General features: G+C 32.7%; 1 protein-coding gene across 1 annotated transcript in view; it reads left to right on the forward strand.

Annotated features, from left to right (window-relative positions):
- LOC118190400 (paramyosin-like) overlaps positions 1 to 24,352 on the forward strand; it is a 123,706-nt gene that overhangs the window by 13,880 nt on the left and 85,474 nt on the right. The window contains exon 2 of the mRNA XM_085815089.1: positions 21,181 to 21,237. Coding sequence (XP_085671215.1) covers positions 21,181 to 21,237 — 57 coding nt within the window. The remainder of the gene's footprint in view (positions 1 to 21,180; positions 21,238 to 24,352) is intronic.

Here is a 24,352-nt window from a genome sequence, read left to right on the forward strand (position 1 = left end):
ATTCTAATGGTAGCCCAGAAGGATTTTTTTTCAAATTTTAATATAATTTATCAATGAATGTTATCAATAGTGATAACCCAGGTGGAACTGCGAAATGCATTTAGACTATTGTGGGAACGTCTTACATCTTCTGTATATTTGAAATATGAAAAAATACATAACAACATTGAATAATAATCATTTCATAACAACATTGAATGTTTTAAATTAGATGTATCATGAATTCGCTGCATTTTATTAAATCCATTCGGCTTAAAAAGTAAAATAATAATAATATTTTTAAGAACTGCCTATATTGCTTTTGTTAGGGTTGTTTGTTGTTGTTTAAATTCTGGGTAGGAGCATATATTGCCGCTCACTATAAGAAGCCGAAAGAAATCATAACAATAGTAACCAAGATATCTACCAGACATAAGCAGGTTCAAAGTAACACATCCTAAATAAAAACTTTTCCACTCATTCAAGGAATACAGCCATCTAGAAAAAAAGACAAACTGTGAAATGATGCTTATTTGAGTAGTGTGAAATTGAACTTCGAAGAAGGCTGCAGGCTGTACATCGAACAGGTTGTGCTTTGTGAAAAAAAAACACCGAAAGAGGTTGAATCATTTCTTAATGATTATATTTACACCACAGTACAATTATACGCTTAAAAATATTATCATCATCATCATTATTAGCATTTTATCAGACCTTTTACTGTTCTAAAAATTAAGACCTGTTCAATACGCCCGGCATCACAAAGGGCAATCCCCCTCTTTTTTTCTAGTGAGGCAACGCCATCTATATGCTTTAATTCAAAATACAAAATTAGACTCACAAACAAGGGAAAAATAAAAATATCAGAACACACATTTTTTACGCGTAGTACGTACAGATGTCACGAAAAAAATCCCTTTTGAGTTCATTTTAAATCCATTTTACAGTCGTTTTTGAAATCTATTTTAAATCTATTCTACAATCCGTTTTCTTTATTCTGTCCGTGCGTACAGACTTCCCTCAAAACAACTGTCAAAATGGATTTGTCAATGGTCAAAAATAATATTTCCTTTGAAATATTATACCCGAAAGTTATTGCGATTACAACTATTCCTTAACTTCTTTCAAACAAGGAACTTAGTTCCTTACTTCCTTCAGACAAGCAAGTAAAAAGGAATTTCAACTAGGGAAATAATGTTTAAAATCATTACAATGATGTCATACTCGTAAACCCTTTTTAAAATTCAGTACATCTCCCTTTCGTTCGGCTTATAAAAAGAATTAAAAACAGATGACTGAATTACGTCGTTTCAAGCAAATAATCTATTAACGAATGAATGAAAGAATAACTTTGTGTACACACCCTTTTTGACTTCAATTAGCATCAAACACTTGCACTGAATATTAAAAGAAACGACATCTTAAATCGTTCCATTTTAACAACCCTGATTAGCAGGCGAAGATTAAAAAAAAGATCTAGGCCACTCTCTGCATATAAACACTCGCGGTGAGAGATAGAAAGGTCACAATACGATTTCCAAATACTCCCTCACAAGCAACACTACTATTTTTGGTTTCCCATCCCCGCATGAAGCAAGCTGTTATCCCAGCAATGCATCACCGCTTTATGCACCTCATAACAGGCAAGAGGATGCCAAGGAGTAAAAATAAAAACTAGACGCTCAAAATTCAAGAAAGAAGAAAATTTACTTCCGAATTCCACAATCGAGAAAAGGGAGGACAAGGAGCAGAAAAGAAGAAGAATCCTGGAAAGAATATGTGTTCACGCCAATGAGCGAGCTTATTGGAGCTTCTAAATTTGGAGGAGGACACCCACATACGGAGGCATGTGGATTGAGTCACTCAATCCTCCGTCCGGATTTCGGCTCGTGTTTCCTGTTTGGGGGTAACACCTAATGCAAGAGACCAGATTGGCTGAGAGTTTTTCTTGTGTCAATACCCCGACACGGTTTTAACATACTAAAATCAGGGATGTATTCCCACTGCCATTACCCGATTGGAAGCCCACCATTTTTTGCTCTCCTCTTGGTTCAAAAAGGCTTAGAATTAATGTCATTAATACTGTCAGCTATGGATAATTGTTTATTTATTTCTGTTTTCGATTTTCTGTAATCAGCTTAAAATACAATAAATTCGATAATTTCGACAAAAAGTTTTGGAATATCAGATCTCTAATTTCTGTTATTTTATTTTATAATATTGTTAATACACTTTGTATTAATGAATATTTAGATAACCTTATTTTTATATTAATTAATAAATCTTACCTTGAATCTGTATTAACAAATACTGAAGAATCTTTATGTATATATGTATGCACGTGTCTCTGTGGGAAAACAACGGCACTTAGAATCATCTAGTTTGGAATATGTATAGTCCTTCACTCAAGCATGGGCACCTCAAAGCCAGAATTTTTAATTTCGAAATTGTGTTTCATTTATTTTATGTTTGTATGAATTTAATGAATTTTTGTTTAATTCAGAGATTTGAAAAACGAGCGACGGCAAAACTGTTCTCTAGCAGTTTTGCTTTTAAGCAAGAAAAAAGCAGATGAGGAATTTGGCGAACGCCGTTTCCTCCAGTCCGTGAGGTGCTTTTGAATTTCCTAAACTGTTCGAAATAAACATTTTCTCTTCGGCGTGGCAAACTGTTGCCATTCGCCAAAATGTAATATACATATCTTTCAGTTTTAATCCACAAACTGGGTTATTTAAAAGCATTGTGTTGCCACAGCTTCGAAGAAAATACTTATTAGATCCATGATATAGCGTGATATAGTTTGTTGCCATTTAGTAAAAAGTAAGATATTTAATTTTCAGATTTAATCTTTCTGTTACTAAGTCGAAAAGTAAGTGATTCAAAAGTAATAAAAGCAGTATTTAAAGATACTTTTTCTACTTTTTACTATGATGGATTTAGATAAAAATGCATTTAAATTACATGAGATGGCTAATTAGAAATATTAAATATTTTTATAAAATGAAACTAACTAGAATCATTAAAATAGTGCTATACTTCTTTCTTTATTATGATAACCCCTTTTATACGGTTGGCCACTTGAGCGGCTAGTTTTCAAAGAAATAATATAGCGCATATAAAAAATGTAGGGCAATCCCTAGGACACAACCCACCAGCGAACGAGCGGTAAAAGCCTCTGAACACTAATAGTTCGATCTGGGGTTCGAGTCCCGACGAACGGGCTGGCTGCATGGACGTTTTCGTGGTTTTCTCCATGTGTAGAGTGAATGCGAGGCAGTTTCTCTTAAAAAGACCTCCACGGGGCATCCCTCTCTTTCCATGTAGTGCCTAAGGGAAGAACACGCAATAAGCCAAAAAAAAAAAAAATCCCTAGGACACAATCAGTAATCTTGAAGATGTGTAGTTTATAAATATTTTACGATTTTTCTCTTGAATTCTATTTTACGATTTTTCCCTTGAATTTTTCTCTCTTTATTATTAAGCAACGGTTTGTTCGCAAATGCGAACAAACCGTTGCTTAATAATAAAGCTTAAACAGACAAAAATTTGTATTAACATTCCAGAAGCAGATTAAGCCTAAGTGTAGATTGGGAATCTGCGATGCTCAGTGAAAACATAAAACGTCCTGACAAATTCTCTGGCGCGACGTTAAAAATTTAATCCTTTCAGATTATTATTATTTATTTTTGTTTTCGATTTCCTGACCTTATTTTATAAATAAATAAATTTGATAAGTTCAATGGAAAGTTTTCAAGGGTTCCTCAGTTCTTTTTATAAAAATTCAGTTTTGCGATTTCATATTATAGCTTTCATTTGACAGTTTCTGTCGAGCTATATTTAGGTAATTGAATTCTTATATTTATTAATTAATCTTTTTTCATCTTCAGTGTTTTAAAAGTTTGTTACTCATCGGTTCTTTAATGCAAGCTATTATATATAAAAACTAACTTTCTCTTCATTTTTTAATATGTTGCAATAATAATTACGAGAAATAACAATATTTTTCTAACGCCCACTTGATGCAGAAGCAGCAAAATTTCTAACTCCACTTCTTCTGAATCATAAAACACCGTATTCACACAAAAGTCTTTATTTTCGCAGTTGTTAGTTCTTGAGATATATTTCCAATTACATGGCACGAAGATCCATGTTTTGTTATTTTTTTACATTTAAACAACTCAAAATAAATTACAATACAAAATTTAGATAATATACGAAATTTAACCTTTTACACGTTATTCCATTTCCTATATTTATATTTAGGAATATTTGGACTAGTTATAGCGACATTGGTCGTCCGTCTGAATTTGCATTGAGGGTTCGGTTAATAAATAAATTAGTAGAATTCGATGCTGATTTGTTTCTCCTTAAATGTCATTCAGTGATCTTCTTTTGTAATTTACTAGTATTTATAATTTTATTGCTTTGATCACATGGAAAGAATTTTCATGCAAGTAATTTATAAATTTTTAAAATCTGGAAATACCTCATTAATTATCTCATGAAGTTTTATTTTAGAATTATAATCGGGTGATTCTTTAAAAAATTCATTACGAATTTTTTAAAGAATTTAATTAAGAAAAGTACGAATGTTTTTAGTTGGCTACGGGCCAATACCGAAGCCTGAAATTTTATTTTCTAGAAGACGAATTTTATAAAATCAAGTAAACAAGATCCTATTTTAAAAAAATTACATTGATCAATATTTTTCTCAGCAATTTGCATAAAATTTTCCCGAATGTAAGCATAGAGCCCGGAAAAAAGTATTAAAAATTAGATTTGGTGTTTTATACAATATTAATTTAAAAAAAAATTAAAAGCCCTTCAGCAGCGGAGCGGTAATGTTGCTGAACACTGATATGGCTCGAATCCCGGCTGCATGGTTTTCCCATGTGTAACGTATGTATGAATAAGTTTCCCTTAGAAATTTTTTCTCGAAGGCATCTCTTCTCTTTGGCAGATAACTCTCGAGTGCTTTGCATAATTATATAAACTGACTAAACTAAAAGTTTAAAAATACAAAAACATGAATGTTTGCGTAAATCTTAAGTGCAATGGACATTTTAAAAGTTATTTTAATTGACATGCATTTCGCACTGTTTGCAATACTACACTTTACCATCACAGAGGCACGTAGTCTATTCTCAATTCAATACAGTGTTTAGACCTACACGAATCTTATCTCCCTTGCTCAAAAGTTTTAACTCCTTTTTCGCCTTCTGATGGGGTTTCACACGTTTAATTTAAAATGGTTTCTCTGTTAGTTTGCCTTCCTATTTATGTATTATAATCAAATCTTAAAACAGTATTTGACCTTTTTCTACATAGTAGATTATCTTCAAATTTTCCAGAATTATACCTCGGCAGTAATAATGCAATACTTCACAGCGAATTATTCAAAATTCGATACAGAATTTTTTATGTAGTAATATACAGTTTCTGTAGATAACCTAGCTTATTCTTCGCAGAATAATGATCTTTACATAATCTGAAGATAAGAAAATAATTTTCCAAATTCAATTTGTTCGGAATGTCTGACTTAACAATGAAATTTTAAATCCCAATTTGGCGATTTTTTGAAATTCGTTCTACAATCGACATTCTAACATTGAGGTACTTTTAAATGCATTTCTAACATAATTTTACTACATTTTCTAAATTAAAATTATTAATTTGGCAATTTCGTTTCTAAATTCGTTTGATGAATGGCTAACAGTGGGAAACATTTAAATGGTGTGTGTGTGTATTTAATTACGGCAAAGCACACTAGGGCTATCTGCCTAAGGGGAGGGATGCCTTCGTGGAGGACTTTCTAAGGGAAACTGGCTCGTATACACGTTACGCATGGGGAAAACCACGAAAAGGCCCATGCAGCCAGCCCGTTCGCGGGATTCGAACCTCAGACCGAACTACCAGTGTTCAGCGACTTTACCGCTCGGCCGCTGGTGGCCTCTAAACATTTAAATGAATTTGTGTTTTAATTTAACTGGCCAAATTCGTTTTAAATTACAAATTCGGTCCATGAACGGCTAACAATGAGATATTCTAAATAAATTTCAGACTTCGAGAAAATATCATAATTGGCGAATTTTCTATATTCGATAGACGAGAGTCTAACAATGAGGGTTTTTAAACATTTTTTTGACTTAATTTAACAAGCCTACTTACTTTAAAATTATAATTTAGCGACTTATCTAAATTCGATGAATGAGGGTCTTTTAAATAAAAATTGTCAAAGCAAGTTTGAAATTCAAATACATGGAAGGTATTCTTATCCCAACAGACAGCTCAGAAGACCTTGAGAGGTGACGTCACGTACTTCATCACCAAGAAAAACATTTCCTAAAATTCAGAAACAGTAATTTTATTTCTCTTTCTGTTATATGAGCTAAAATGTATTGAAACTTATTAAATTACAAATTTTACAAATTTAAATTTTTCCCTGAAATTAAATAAAATAATTTTAACTATCACAGCATTTTTGATTATATGTGATTAAAATACAAATCTGGGCTAACCATTGAGATATGAATAGAATTATAAGGCACTATAACTGAGATAGAAGAGAAATATCAGATGTAAGAATGACTACCTTAAATTAATTTAAGTCTTTAAAAATTTTGATTAAAAATCCGTTCATTACTTGAACCAGACTATATTTTCCCCAATTGTATATGAATAGGATTTTATGCTACTTTCAAAATATTCATTAATTTTTAAATAATAAATTTCTTTTGGGTTTAGTAACGATTTAGTCTCCAAAATCCTGCTTCAGTCTATTGTGGACGTATTATATCAAACTAGTTAAGACCTCATTTTCTAACGAAAAGAATGTTGCTTTAAATTAAAATGACCAACCAATGTACCTGTGACCTATTCCACGTTCAACTCTATGATCTGTCTCATATAATTTTTCGATGTATTAATATTGATGTTAACTCTCGTCGAGTACACGGAGCTTTGGCTTCTCAATGATTTCTCTCGGATTATTTTTAATTAATCTCATTTTCATTATTTGTAAACAAAAATATTAATTCAGTTGACTACGCTTACACCTCATACATCTTTGGTTTTCTCTTCGCCCTTCTTTTTCCTTCGACATTTTTTTTCTCTTTGCATTTCTGAATCCTGTTAACCAAGATGCTGATGTGACTGGTAACATTAGTTCTAACAACTAAAAGAATCAATGTAAGAGTAAACAATATGTACAGTAAACAATATGTACAGTAAACAGTATGTAGACAACCGATGCCTTAAAACTTTTTCATTTCACAACATCTTAAAATGAAACTAAAACTGTTCGCAGAATGCAAATCCTTAAATTAGATCGTAATAATAAGGTTTATAACATGCTATGGATTGCATTATTAGAATTTTGAAATTCACAGTTTTAAATATATAAAAACAAAATCTTACCTGTTTTCCTAAATTAAAAGTTTTAAAACACAGGTTTCCATTTTATATTGCTTAATGGAATGTTATCAACCTTGGTTTCAAAATAAAAAATAATGAAATTAAACATTTTGAGATTTTCCAGTCTTTTAAAATACTGAATTGCTATACTTGTGTGTTAACAGTTCGTATAAAGTTTGTGAATACACATGCCAGAAGAGCAAAAACGTTAACTAAAATTTGGAAACACTTTTTTTACAGCTCCAAGCAGTACAATGCTTACAGATAAAGATATCCGCAACAAATCATTTGGATACTTTCACCCAAATATAAATTTTATTTGGGTGAACAATATTTAAATCCCAAATATAGACAATATAAAAAAAAGTATGGCAATACCTAACATTCTGGTAAATGCGAAAGTTGATCATCTAAGTGCATCCATGACAAACACATTTTTTAATATAATGCTCAAAATATATACATCATGCAGTTATATTTCTGAGCTGCGCAGTTCTTTTTATTGATGAAATATTGAAATATTTTCTTTAGACCGTCTGTCAATGGAGATTTTTTATGAATAAAAGATTTTGATTTTTTATATGAAAGACCAATTTTTTGTCACACAGCTGGCAGCAATGGCTGAACTAGGAGCAATCAATAAACAGAAAGAACACTCGAATTAATAAACAGAAAGAAGTTGTTGATTCTTACCTCAAGAGATCTGGTTTTATGAAGCAGAAAAGATAAAAAATCACTTCGATAAAAAATCACCAGAGATCTTCTATCTTCCAGCCAGACGTGTTAACCAGTTATATTACGACAGCAGACAAGAGAAAAATGGGATATTTCTTTGCAAATTATCACTGGACGAGAGCTTATAAGCAGGTCCTAATTTACAGGAGAGCGAAATGGGGTCCTGTGCAGAAAGCATTCCTTTTTAGGAGACTTACAAATCTTACTATAGTATTTAAAATATGAAAATTTTAAATATAATTTTAAGTAATAGGGAATATAAAATTAGAAGAATTAATATGGAATATAAAATTATTATTAATTAAATTATTTAAATTAGAATTAATATGGAATATAAAATTAGAAGCAAAAATTTCCAATTTCGTATTTCAGGTTTTTTAAGTCCTTCTTCAAAATTACGTGACCAGACACTAGAACATTTTTTGCATTTTGATTGACGAATAATTGTGTTTAGAGAAGCATCCATTTGTAAGCGAACACAAACCTCCGCAACCAGTTATTATTGTGACCACCACATTTGGAGCTCATAATATCACGTGACAGCGAGAATATTTAGACTAGCATAGGCATATTGTTGCGTACCTATGGGTTTGTAACAGATTGAATGCTGAAGTCCTATAAAAGATTAATAAAATTTATTCTTATCAAAAATATAACAGAACGCTGGAATGTTTCTCAGAAATATTTGCACAAGTGTTCACAATATCACGCAATAATAATCAGTAATTATGCTTCAAACTACTAAAACGTTCAATAGAACGCAATCCACGGCGCAGAGAAAGCTAATCCGATCAACAATAATAACAGCAGCTAATTAAACAACTGAGCTGAGATGTACTCTTTTAAAGCTTCTGGCTTTTTAAAGCTTTCAATCGGTCGCGAGAGAATTCTAGTAATTTTTTTTGCTTCTCGAGATTTCTGGAAATCAACAAGAGGATAGAATTGCGGTTACAGGTAACACAGTAGTCAATAACATTCATTCAATTTCAATACAAATAAAAGAGATATCCATTTATTAGATGTTAAATTATTAAACGTGCTCTTATATTTTTACTTTTTCCACGTACTAGCTTTATCTTAAAATTTATCACGCTTTGCATTGCACGGGGAAATTAATAGTTCTACTAAAATTAGCTATCTAAATACAAAATTCGTAACAATATATTTGATCAGTAAATTCATAAATAATTTCATTGCGTTTTCTATTCAGTTTATTATAATCTTCAATAAATGATCAATAAAAATTCCTCAAGTTGCTTTTTTTCTAGTTTTTTCCGAATGAAAAAAAAAATTGATGTGGACAACTCATCAGTTCTTTGTAAGGTTTATTAAATTACACACATTTTATGCTCCACTTTATATAAACTTATTTCTTCTAGTTTCGTTAGAGATATACTTCTCATTCAATCAATTCAGTTGATTACTCCGCGCCAAGGCAAAAATACATAAAAACTTAAAACTTCATTAAAAATTGTAAAAAAAAAAAAATGCTAAAGGTTTCAGATTTTAAATTACGTCCAAAAGGGCGTTTTTGAACGTTTTGTGTGTTATCTTTATTTATTAAATATCATGTTTCTACGTACTCAAACTATAAAATTCAATTCAAATGAGCATATCTTTAGAATTTTCGATACAGAATCTCGCGCACTGGAGATAAAAATGTTTTTTTCCCTTACAGTGTTGCCACTGCTCGCTTTGAATTCGTTTAGTTTTTTAATCAAAAATTCGTTGAAGCGTTACAAAATCTGAAATCGATAATAAAATAAATTTCAAATTCAAATTAGGGCTTCCACATGCTCATATTCTATGGGAGATTCAAATTTTGATGGCTCTAGGTACCATTGTTTTATCCCAATGCGAGAAACATACATACATTTATGCAGATTATTCATTATTTAATTTCTTTATATATAAGACAGGGCGATAATATATAGTGGCAACTATTTAAAAAGTGATACAGCCTCTTAAAGTTTTTGACGCAAAATGCCAAAACGAAATTAATAGTCCTTCAGATTAAATTGCCCCTTTGGACTACCTAAAAAAACCTGAAAGCTTTCAGATTTTACATTGCACCCAAAAGGTTTTTTTAACGTCTCTTGTGTGTTACCTTTATTTATTAAGTATCACGTTCTTCGCACTTAAACCATAAAATTCAATGCAACAGAAATATCGCAAAATAATTTTAAAATGAGCATATCTTTAGAATTTCCGATACACAGTCTCGCGCGCTGGAGATAAAAATTCTTTTTTTTTTTTTTTTTTCCGTAGAGTGTTGCCCTTGCTCTCTTTGAAATTTTTGAATTTGTTAATAAAAAATCTGATGTGTACACCACATGACTTCCTTGTACGAAATATTAAATTATACGCATTTTTTCTTGCATTTCATTTAAACTTATTGGATTGAATTAAATCTACTTCGCCGACAGCGCATAAACCACAACAGAATAAATGCATTCTTTAAAATTCACTCTAGTATTTGTTTACCATAGCGACACTCTGTCGCTAGATTCACTTAACAGTATTATATTTCGATCATATTATAACTCATAATGCACAAAATTTATATCATTTAAAGAATAGAATTATCTAATCGTTGCCACATGTTCTATTCAAATACTATAATAAATCTAGAATGATGTATAAAAGAAATTAAGCAAACAAAACAAAAAAGAAACAGTTTTTCACAGACGATTGAGTATTTCTCATTCAATTAATTCAGTTCTCACTTCGCGAGAAGGTAAAAACACATAAAAACTCAAAATATCTATATTAAAAATTACGAAGTAAATCTTAAACACTTATTTCCTCGAAAAAATTCCAGAAAGGATTAAGCATGATTTAATTCGCAATAATAAATGAAGGTGTTATCTTTGTTTTTGGAAGCTAAGTTTCTCTAGATTGGCAACAAATCCACTAGTCTGCTGTTTCAAATGTAAACAATCAATGGCCGCCATAAAAAAAAAGGCTTATCGGCACTTAAACAACTTTAAAATTGTTCATAGTTCTAAAAATATTGCATACAGATTTACTAAAGGCATAAAAACCTTAACCGGAAGATAAAAACAACATAATTCAATCATTTTTAAAGCAAAAAATGTACAATTTACAAACATATACGAGTAAAGAAACTGAGATCACTGAGCAGGGTAACAGAGTGGATATATATATATATAAATATATTTATATACGTTTGGTGCGGCCGATTGCAACCAAAATACGAGGTGCACATCTACATGTTATAGCAGTCCTACATACAAAATTTCAACGCTCTGAGGCTACTCGTTTTTGAGTTATGCGAGATACGTACGTACGTACGTACAGACGCCACGAAAAATTCTCTTCAGAATTAATTTTAAAGCAGTTGTATAATTTTTTTGGAGGAAACAAGTCTTTTATTGTGTCCTTACGTACAGATATCACGCAAAAACATCGTTAAATTGCATTCAATAGCGGTCAAAATGGATATTTTCGTTGAATATGCTGCCTGAAACTTTTCGCAATTACAATACTTCCTTTTTACTTCGAACAAGGAAGTAAAAATTCGTTAAAGTGTTACAAAATATGAAATCGATAATATTGAAAATTCCAAATTAGGGCTTCCAAAAGCCCATATTCGGTAGCGGATTGCGAATTCAAAATTTGATGGCTGTTGGTACCGTTGTTTTACCAGAGTGCGAGAAACATTCATACATATATGCAGATTCTTCATTATTTAATTTCTTTAAATTAAACACAGGGCGATAATATTTGGTGGCAGCAATTTGAAAAGTGAAACGGACATTTAAAGTTTTCGACGCAAAATGCCAAAACGGAATTAATAGCTCTTCTGTGCTAACGCCCTTTTGGCTAAAAAACTTAAACCACCGTATACAGCTGAAAGCAGTTAAAAAAAGATTTTTCAAAAAAAGATTAAAATTTCTATGCAAAAACCAGTAATTCAGCGAACGGGCGGGAAAATAAAATTTTCGGTGTGCCAATATTTAAAGTAACTTTTGGTCTCACTGAGCAGAGCAACACTGAAGCTGAGGCATTAACTACATCACTATACTACTAAATATTACAGATGTAAACAAGTTCTCGCCACGTTAAGCTTAACTGCACTTATACTTTTGAATTGTCATCTTGCGTTTCTTTAAACAATAAATAAACAAAACGATATATAATATCATCACAATAAGCAAAAATAAAAAAAAATGTTGTCAAATTAATTTAAATATTTACAGAAATTAACAATAATTAATAAATTAAAATGTACATTTTAAAGAACGTTAAGTAAAGAAAAATAATAATTTTCATGTTATTTCAAGAAATTATTATAATTCGCGTCGCTGATATCAACTACATTGAAACAAATTAGAGAAAAGAAAGTTTCCTTTTCTTTGAGCTTCCAGTTTTGTAAATTGCGCCACACTTTTAAAACTATGAAACAGAAGTTAATTTTGATTTAGAAAAATTAATTTTATATTATCCGCTATAATAATTGAGTGTTGTATATCGGTAGAGCTGAAACGTAACATACGTTTAACGTAAATGTAGCGTCAGCCACATACTTTCCTAATTACAATGGTGCTGCCGATACTCATAAAAATAATCAATGAGCCATCTAAACTAAATATATTTTAAAGTACATCAGTTAGTATTAAAAACAAAGTAGAGTTTTGGTATATTGCTCTAAATCCCTCAAAAATTTGCTAAACAATTTCTGATTATTCAAATTCAAATAGTAAATTAAAAATCTTACCCCTTGCCAAATCGCGTGGCTTATAAATGCATGAAGGAGTAATTCAAAAGTCCAAACATTTTAAAGGGATTTTCCTTAGACATTCTTAGCATCAAAAAGATGCAACATTGTTACAGAGTTGTACTAAAAATTTGTTTTGAAGAGGTAATTTTGCATTGTGTGGGCTATAAAGTGATATAAAATATTTAGACATCAGATAAGAAAAAGAAATATGATATGTATAGAAAATGTAGTATCCTTCAAGGGTGTTCTGGAGGTGTAAATGGTTATAATCTGCTACTTTAGAATAGGCACTTTAAGGCCATTTCTTCTCGCCACTAAGTAATGATTCATAACCATGACAACAGTTACTACGGAATGAAAGGTCGAATCTCCAATTTGCTATAAAATTGTCTAATTCCCACTGTGTTGCTGTGTGGTGACTGTACGTGACGATCGTTTGGTTTATTAGATTACGGCAAAGCACTCGAGGGCTATCTGCCTTAAGGGAGGGATGCCTTCGTGGAGGACTTTCTAAGGGAAACTGGCTCGTATACACGTTACACATGGGGAAAACCACGAAAACGCCCATGCAGCCAGCCCGTTCGCGGGATTCGAACCTCGGACCGAACTACCAGTGTTCAGCGACGTTACCGCTCGGCCGTTGGTGGGCCCAAGTGTGTGTATTTAATTATGGCAAAGCATACTAGGGCACGTGACGATCGTAAATGATGAGAAGATCGCTGTAACCTTGAAGTGCCTATTTGAAAGTAATATATTATTATAGTACGACTAATTAACAGACTGGAAGATCAGTAATTCGAATTCCGGCGAGTACACGGTTTCTACTTTGAAAAATAGAATAGTTCTAAAAAATCTGATATTTAAATGTTTCATATTTCTAATTAGAAATCTAATGATTTATATGCACTTTTATTTAAATCAATCCGATTAGAACGGATTAAAAATGTTCTTAAGACATACGTTTACTGTTTTAAATTTTTAGTATATTAATTAATACCAGGAAGATTAAATTTGAAAGTTAAATACCTTACGTTTTGCCGAATTTACGTTTACCTCGTGCAAAATAAAATTATTTGATTTGAGGAAGAGGCAACAAATTATTTTCAAGCAACGGGATTTGTGGATTAAATTGACAGATAAATATCCCATTTTTCCGAATGGCTATAATATGGAGGACTAGATATAAAAATTAAATAATATAAGCGCTGGATATAAAATTTTACTTCGAATAGTCTCGCCCCTAAATCGTTGAGTTTGTTATTCAAAAATTCATAAAAAAATACCAAATACATAAGAAACACATTTGAAATTCAGATTTAGGATTTCGAGACGCTCTGTTTAAGTAGAGAATTGCCTACCAGCGGCCGAGCGGTACAGTCGCTGAACACTGATAGTTCGGTCCGAAGTTCGAATCCCGCGAACGGGCTGGCTGCATGTGCTTTTTCGTGGTTTTCCCCATGTGTAACGTGTATACGAGTCAGTTTCCCTTAGAAAGTCCTCCACGAAGACATCCCTTCCCTTAGGCAGATAGCCCTAGTGTACTTTGCCATAATTAAATAAACCAAACCAAACCATTATTTAATAATGTAGAGATTTAATTACAAAATAAATCCCTTTTGCGTTCTTAGACGGTAGCTTAATGTGTGCAGTGTTCAAGTTTATTCATTTATTTATTGTTCGTCTAATCCCATTTCTACTTTCGCATCGAGTGACCTTGAAATGTAAACCAGAATTTACGAAAAAATGTTTCAGAGAACAGTGATTGCCGGTGACTCATTAGATTGCAAACATAAGAGACATCACAATGAATGACGTCATTAAGTGTGAATAAAACACTGTTCTTAATTTAAGTTCGAGGCTGCTATTTTTAAAACTCGCAGGTGGATAGGTACAATAATGTTTGGCTCAGATTTAAGGTTAGAAACAACAATCAGTTATTATTCTTTACCAGTTGTTACGTCTTAAGAGATTATTATCATTCTGATCCTAAAATCTTTTTGTTTCAATTACACGACTCATCTTGAAACTGTGTTGTCAGAAACTTTAGAATTTCAAGCATTCTCTCTCGGAGTTTTGCTAGTTAAAATCAAGATTTGAAAGAATTTCCGGATTAAAAATTTGAGCACCACAATTAACCGTCTAAAACAATTAATGAAATGATATTTTTATTTCCATTATTTCTGTTATCTGAAATAATATGAATGAAATCTATCTCAGCGGGTGTAAATTTTAATGAAATAATGCTTTTCTTTTCCTTTCTTAAAGCTGCATCGAGAGTTCTGAACATATACTTCTATGCTACTTTTAAAATTTTTACAGTTTTGTTGTTGAATTGTATATGGTATAAGTGTGCAGAATAATAAAGCTAAAAAGACAAAAAGAAATGGGTTAGCAGGTGTAAATGTAACAGCATATTGGAAGACTGCGAGGTCAGCGAGAGCGTAAGTAAACCTTAACGAAACCATTTGGGAGAATTTTAAAATCTGAAAATATTCCGATTTTGCTTTTATATTTAAAATTAATTCTTTCCTTTTCAGCTTTGACTTATATGTGGGTTTTAAAAATTGGGTAAATCTTCGAAGAAAAAAAACTTACTCACAGCTTATACGGATCAGCTTATGTTCGGAAATACACACTATAGTTTTCGAAACACGGCCTTTCATCAATCTCTAACATTTTAAGCCTTGTTTTAAGGTAATAAAGTTTTTAAATAAATAATAAAATAACTGTAATAATAAAAATTAATAAAAGCCTCGTTTTAAACTTAATAATTTTTCCATCTCCTATCTTGTGCTGTCATTGGTTCTTTACAACATTTTTCTTTGCAAATGTTTTAGGCGCGTAATTTTCCTTATATGCGCATCGTTCTAACGCCATTTGTGATTTTTGAATGCGCCTGTCAGTTTGCGCAAGAACAATGTGGGCGTTGTTATTCGAAAATTTCGAAATGTTTTCATTGTAACCATAACACTCACAGCTGTATTGCTTTAAATCATCTCAGTTTCAAACGCATACCTGCAAACAATATTATCTAAAATTTTATTTCGATTGGTTGAGTGGATTAGCCGCTATTGGGTTCATATAACGGGGAAGTTTTTTTTTCATGACAATCCTGTATATATATATATATACATATATTTATAATAACATATAATATTATATATATATATATATATATATATATATATATATATATATATATAATAACAATTTCGGGCGGTTGGCCATTCAAGCAGCTAGTAGGTGAAAAAACTAGGAATATGCATAAAAACATTTACTGATATTAAATCATAAACGAAATTGCTCGAAAACAATTCTTTCCTGTACATGTGATTATAATTTTACAGTATATTAAGGACCAAGGCTTTGTTTGCTGAATACAACATTTCTTTCACAATTGAAGTACGCATGAAGAAACTAAAATTTTCCCTTTTTTCACACAGGGGAAAATGAAAACCGAACAAACAGTTTTTTGACAAGGAAAACGATTATATATTCACCGAACTCGCGGTCTGTTCTCTGCGCTAACCATCGAAATAAACAGCCCTACTGAACACAGCTAGAAATAACACCCCTATAGTCTTCGTTTCTTTGGTCACAATAAGAAATGTGCGCTATGTAAACTGAGCTTAAAGATTTCAATAGTGCATAACTAATATAAATTTCTTAATAATTATAACAAATTGTACTATTTTAATTTTAAATCATTAACAATTGTAACTCGTGCAATCATAACAATTTTAACTTTAAATCATTAACAATTGTAGTTTGCATATTCGATCAATTGTATTTTGCGCATGGCATATTCTTTACTGTGTGATGTACCAGTTACAGTTATGAAATTCTATCAGTTAGCTCCACCCATGGCCGATTGGTAAGTCTATTAAATCTAAGAGTCTACCAGGTTTCGATCCAAGAGATCGAAATTATTGTTTCTGTGTTTTCTCCTATATGTGAATAAATGTAAGCCAGGTTTCAATAGAAATTTCCCTAAGAAGACTCTCATATTCAAATATCTTGGTCTAACTTAATCATTCTATGAATTATAATTTGTACATGATACTTCATGCTCCGCCATTAGCATCTTGAAATAGGGATTGGTATACGAATGAAGAAAATCCTAATATCATCCAAGCATACGACCATACATTCTTAGCATACGACCATACATTCTGCGGTGGGGTGGGTTCTATCAATATTTAAGTTTCTTTAGTTTCGAAACTCTCTAATGACCTTTAAGTAACCTTTAAGTAGTAATACAGTCGCAATAATTTTGCATGAAGTTGGTAGAAGTTTCGCAAATTTTTATGCAGTCTTATTAGATGATTTTAATCCTTTTTTCCCAATTTTGCTCAATAAATGACATTATAGTAGAATTGTATTACTTTAATTTTAATTTTTATTTAACTTGTCTTTCGAACAAAATAGTGCCAGATATTTTTAAAGTAAAAGGTCTAATACCATGACATCTTAACGCAAATATTAAATTTTGTTTCACTGTTCAGTTTTAAAACTAACTTTTCCTGTATCAAGCTATGTAATGTGTGATGTCGCATGGATAACAATTGTTATCATAGAGAATATATGTTTTAATCTTCTGTTAATTAAAATTATGGGGAAAATATTCACAAAAACTATTAGCTGCACATACTACAAATTAAATGCACTTTCAGTGATAACAATTAGGTACACTATTAAAAATATAAAATAGGGATTTAAAATTATTGAGGAATATGGTAATTAGATTTAAACCACTCTTTGTTAAGCAGTTATAATTTGAAATATAAAATGAAGATCTTACAGCACTCTGAGAACTGACTGTTTGCAATCCGTGTAGGGCAGTGTTTCTTAAACTACGGGTCGATAGTTTCTTAAACTAAGTTCGATAGTTGAATTTAAAGAAACTGCATTCATGAGACTTTTTTTAAAGAAATTACATAATTGACATTAATGAGATTAAACTTATAAAGACATTACATTTATTAATATTAATGAGATTAATTACTTGTTATATAAAGTGCAAAATAATTTGTAAAGCTATCTAGCGATTCAAATCTAAAACTTGAGTTTTCACAAAAATCGTTGATGAGTTCTGGATCGGAGTTAGTAGATTTCTCATTATTTCCGAGGTGGCATTAAATGTTCTTCTGTCATTCAGCACCAAATATATTTATAAAACTACTTTTTCAGCTTTAACGCTAATTAAAACCAAATGTCTTTCAATGTTAAAACATGTTGAAGGTATTTTATGTTCAGCAGTGTCGAATATTGCACCAACATTTAATTCGTTATGCAGCAGAAAACGAGTACATCTGTCTCATTAAAAATTTTATTTAACTTTTGTTTGCTTAAAACGAATCCTAAAATATTATTTTTATATGTATACTGTTTACCAAAGAAGTAAATTACTTATGGGAGGATATTTATTTTTATATCTTTATTTTATATTTAATACCTGGGGTTGCGAAACCAATCTCAGTGATAAAAACGGGTCGCGATTGAAAAAGGTTTAAGCAGCCCTGGTGTAGGATATTAAGTAAGAATCTTATGTTTTATGGGATGGTCGCATGGATAACAATTGTTATCACAGTATAATGTTCGGTAACGTAATGGCTCAAAAAAAAAGTGGAAAGGCTTTCTAAACGAATAAGTCCTTACTGACATCATTTATATAATAAGTCAAGAAAGCTGTAAAAAGACATATATTGCATATTTCCAAATATATAAACATAAATGTTATATTTGGTGCTTACATATTAAAGCAACCACCTCTGCGCAGCTTTGCGATTTTTTATGTATGCAAACGTAAAAGCTATTTATCGGGTGCAAGCTGGTGGCTTTCGCGCCTTTTCTTAGAAACATGAAAAGGAAACATGCCTTAGCTATTTTAAGTACAAATTTGAATTATTAAATAAGGATTACGCGGGATATTAAAAAGTAAAATACCTGTACTCTTCTTCAACTCTTTCTGTAATTTTTTTACGTGATTCTTCTCTCGAAGTATAAAGCGATCTGTTTCCTCTTGAAAAAAGATCAGAGAGTTTAGGAGATTCGGCTTCGGGCAACCCTTGGCAACAGCGGCTATCTAGGAAACGCATTTTTCTATTGTTCCTGTTTGAAAATTTTCAGCAAAACACTGTATTCCTGCCGAGATTTTACTGTAGTTTCTTCCTTTGCTGGCAAATTCCACTAGTTCATATTTTAAAACTAAGCTTTGGGTAAAAAATATCACAGTTTGTTTATTAAAACCATTTGAACATGGAATACAACGAAAAAGAACGCTTATGAGAATATCGGCGTTGCTTGACTGAAACGATTGTTTGAGCATGATTGCTAGAAGAATGGTTACCCGCATAGCTGCCAGAGTTCGGCACATTGTGAAAATCTGCTGAGTGAAAATCTACTAAGGTGGTTGCATTAATACGTATGTACCTGTTATTTAAATGAATCACAAATTTGGATAATATACATAACAAACTTGCAAATTTTTATCTCAAAACAACCTCTGCGCTGAATCTGGAGGAAAGGATTTTTGGCGTGAGAAATATCTTTTAAAAAATTCTGTCGGAATTTTATGAGCCGTTACGTTATTGCTTTATCTTGCCATTCATCACTCTTGCGTTTGCTGTTGTTTGAAACATAACGTTTTTAATTTACCTTCCATAAGGGTTGGCAAACAGCCAATTGCTATTGTTTTGTCAGTAGTCGTAATACAAAATCTTTCAGATATTTTAAAATTAAACTACTTTCTAAACTGAGAGATTACAAAGAAATGTCATTACTATCAATCGTTACCTTAGCTACTACTTTTTTAATATTTATGATCTTTATTTTACTTTTTAAGTATATTATCTAACTGATATCATCTAAAAACCCTTTAATTTATAATCTAAGGTCTGTTGCCCTCAAATTGCTTTGAAAAACCATCGAAATTAACTGGGCCCCTATCTTTTTCTGGATCGAATTTTCAGGGCTAAGCAGCTACGACCAAAGGTAATTCGATCTGGGTTCATGTCTTAGTGAACGGGCTGCCTTTGTAGATATTTTTTATATTCCCCATTCGTAACGCGAATACGAGCCAATTTCCTTTAGGAAATCCTCCATACAGGCATTCCTCCTCTTTCACAGATAGCGCTCTTGTGCTTTGGGGTAGAATAATAATATACAGTTCAATTCAATATACATTGCAGAAGTATATAAATTTTTAAGAAGTGCACTGTGAACTAGAAGTTTATCCTTCATCGTTCAACAGATTTGTATATTCTACAGAAATATTTTATTATCAGTTTTACGGAAAAAAATATACGCATTGTAAAGAAGTAAACATACACTGTTGCCAGCTTGTTGAAATAAGTAAAATAAAATAAATGAAGTACAAAAAACAATTAAAAAAGAAGAAAGAACTGTGCATCACTTATAGGACGAACAGAAAAATGACGAAAATTAGAAAATTACGAGTGTGTGTGTGTGATTATGGCAAAGCCTCGAGGGCTATCTGCTTAAGAGGTGGGATGCCTTCGTGGAGGACTTTCTAAGGGAAACTGGCTCGTATACACGTTACACATGGGGAAAACCACGAAAACGCCCATGCAGCCAGCCCGTTCGCGGGATTCGAACCTCGGACCGAACGACCAGTGTTCAGCGATTTTACCGCTCGGCCGCTGGTGGGCAGGAAAAATTATGAGATGAGGCTCCTAAAAATTTTGGGAAACATGAATTGATATTAAAACTGTGAATTAAAGTTGACCAATCTTGCTGATTTTTACCTTTATCTTGCACTTAATTCAAGCTACTCAGGTTTTTAAATTTAGGTTGTACAATATTTATTTAGAATTTCTAAACGTGTTGGATTGCTCTGAAAAAGCCGTTCTGGTAGTAAGATTTTTCAAACCTTTGGGGAAAGTACAGCTACTTTCAAGAATTATTCACTTAGAATGCCGAGTAAACAGAAAAATATTTTCTCGCTTTTATACATCACACAATTTCTTTTTGAAATACAAATGTGTGTCGTTTAGAGTTTTAAATCGCTACCGTATATACTGTTTTAGGTAATATTCCGTTCGATGTAGGAATACGAGTATTATTAATAGAAGCTAACGTATTTTAAAATAAAGTTTGTATATAGCAATTTTAGCTGAGAAAGAAGGGAGCTTGAAGTGAAAGTACAAAGATTTAAATTTGTTAATAAAATTATTTTAGAAGCGTATTTATTGTGTTAATGTATTTTTACGCATATAACTTTATAATAAATGAATTTACGTATCTCTTACGAAAAAAAAAATTTCAAGTAATTTTTTTTTCCTTTTTAGGATAAAATTAGACTCCTTCAAGAAGATCTCGAATCTGAAAGAGAACTCAGACAAAGGGTAAGTACTAAACAAAAAGGTGTCTTTTATAATATCAACAGCATTCGCTGCGGATGCATTTGCACTGTATTTTTTTTGCCATCATAAGCTCTGATTTCTTTCAATGTAAGCTTTTACACGGTATGAAAAATATTGTTGCGTGCGTAGGTTTGTAATGGATTGAATGCACACTGAAACGATGATAACTTGATAAAATATATTTTTCCATGAGAAACACTTTAGTTCTGGAACTTCCTACAAAAATACTGGTACAGCTGTTTTCAGCATCACATAGTACAATCAGCAGCTACACTTCAAACTGCTAAGAACGTTAAACACGGCGCAATGCAAAGCGCATTTAAAAGGCGAATCTCACGGAGATCTCTAAGTACTCCTACGTCAAGTCTGAACTTAAACAGAGAACTGACGCTCTGTCCGGGTGTACATAGGTTTTGCCAGGCCGACAAAAAATCTCGTATCTTCCATTTCTCGAAACTGCTGGAAGGCATATACGGTTAATGTTACACATAAGGACCAGATACCGTTGCAATTACATATAAGATGAAATTATAGTTACGTAGGAACTGGGACAAATTATCGCTAAATTTGTAGGCTTTTGGAGATTCTTCGATAAATATGGTAACAAGACTTAGTAGCGAAACCCATCCCCAGCTTGACGATATCTCGCCAACTTACAGAGAAAACTATTTACCTTAATGCCCCTGTAACCTTACTTAACTCTGTAACCTTGTAACCTAGGACTTGTCCTTGCAACCTTATGTTTCCGGCAACATTTCGCCTTTTCAAGCATTTCACGTTACGTTATACAAAAGATACTACAATTTCACGTATAATTTCACTAAAATTATTTATATACATACATAATTAGTAACAATATTTAAAATGTAAACGAAATACCAGCATGATGTGCGGCAATGTAAGGATAAGAAATCAGATAAGGAACTGATAAAATTACACGAAATTGTTACTTTTACAAGCATAATATTAAGTGCTATTAAATATAATCGCTATAATATAAGTTCGGCAATTTTTTTTTCTTGTGTGTGTGTGTGTGTGGTTAAAAAAAAAATCGATTATGCCTTGTAGTAAACAGCGATCATCGTTTGATCAAGTATCCGAGTTCGGCAGAGGAAGGATAGTGGCCTACCGAGAGTGTGGATTATCTTTCAGGGAAATCGGTAGTCGTGTTGGACGAAACCAAACAACTGTAATGCGGATATGTGACCGTTGAATGCAGGAGGGTACGACGGACCGACGTGTTCGATCGCATACATCTCAGTGCACCACTTCACGTGATGACAGGAACATTGTGCGCATGGCAGTGACGGATCGGTCAGTCACATCACGAACCATAACACAGCACATTCAGTCTGTAACGCATCATCCAGTGTCTGCGCGTACCATTCGATGCCGTTCACAGCGGAATGGTCTGTCCGCAAGACGTCCATTGCTTCGTCTACCCTTGAAGCAGAACCACAGACGTCTCCGCCGCTAATGGTGCGACGAAAGAAGGATGTGGACGGCAGAATGGAAGGAAATTGTCTTTATTGACGAGTCACGCTTCTGTCTGCAACACCACGATGGTCGGATTCGAGTCTGGTGACACCGTGGATAGAGGATGCTGAACAGCTGCGTTATGCACGGCCACACTGGTCCTGCACCGGGTATTATGGTATGGGGCGGTATTGGATATCACTTTCGCACTCCTCTAATACGCATTGCCGGTACTTTAAACAGCCAGCGCTACATTTTCGAAGTGTTGGAGCCAGTTTTCCTTTCTTACCTTCAGGGCTTGCCCACAGCCCTATTTAAACAGGATAATGCGCGACCACACGTGGCACGCATTGTTCAAGTGTTCTTCATCAATAGCCAGATTGAATTGCTTCCCTGGCCGGCTCGCTCTCCGGATCTTTCGCCGATAGAAAATATGTGGCCCATGGTTGCTGAACGATTGACCCAGATTACATTCCAAGCTGCCACACCAGATCAACTTTGGCAACATGTGGAAGCTGCTTGGTTTGCTGTACCCCAAGAACACAGCCAAAGTCTCTTTGAATCAATGCCGAAGCGTGTGGTAGTGGTAATCTCCAACAATGGCGGCTACTCTGGCTACTAATTCTGGAAAGAACCACATTTCACAGAAGTCTATAAATTTAATCATTAGATACTTGGTCAACATGTTATCTACTAAATAAATTTTGTTGTGATATCTCTTGTTTTTCTTGGTGCTGCAATTTGGGTGGCCAGCAGTGTACATTAAGTAAGTTCAGGCACTCTTTATATCTTGATGCACAACTAATAACTTGAAAAGTTCGGCATCTTTATTTAAATTGGCAATTATTCGCTTAGATCTTGACACTAGCATCCCGGAATCTTGAGGAAGGTAGTATTCTTCATGATATATAAATATGGTATTCTTCAAAACCGGCTCCTCGAATCTTTGTGTCCTAATGACAAGACACCCTTGTACCTCAGCGTAAAATGGTCAACCTGTATGAAGGTGCTAGTGTATTTACGCAAGTTGGCTTTCCCTGTTTATCATTGTCTTATTACGGCCTGATTGTTGGTTTAGATAGATGTCCAGTGCTTTTGAACGTTCTCTTCCATCAGTTGGAATGATTTAACACATATATTTCATTTCCGAAGATATACAGTGGGTAAAAATAGTATTGGCAATTGCATATAATTGATCATATTTAGCTAACAAAGGAAATGCTTGACAATTTTAGAACACAGGAGGAAATAATTGCGCAACTCTAATGAAACTTTCGTTTTAATATGCCTTTTACACAAAATATACAACGAAAGCGTAATCTTCCATGTCAAAAAAGTGTTGGCAAGATCATACAGCAAGATGCGGGAACAAAATTTAATACTTTGTATTGACACCTTTTGCATCTATAAGAGTTTGTAATTTATTTCTCATAGAGAAAACCCAAGTCCTGGTTGTTGAAGAAGTCCTGTTAGGAATTTTGTGCCATTCTTGCACGCTTAAGTATACGCTCAAGTTCATCTTTACACGAAATTTTATGTTTCCTGACTTCTAGGTCCAACATGTGCCACAAATTTTCAAAAGAATTTATGTCGGCGATTGGGGTGGCGTCTTTAATTAGCA

The sequence above is a fragment of the Stegodyphus dumicola genome, chromosome 4 (genome assembly GCF_044657685.1).
Source record: "Stegodyphus dumicola isolate Sdum_Otavi_A_Nest chromosome 4, ASM4465768v1".
NCBI lineage: Eukaryota > Metazoa > Arthropoda > Arachnida > Araneae > Eresidae > Stegodyphus > Stegodyphus dumicola.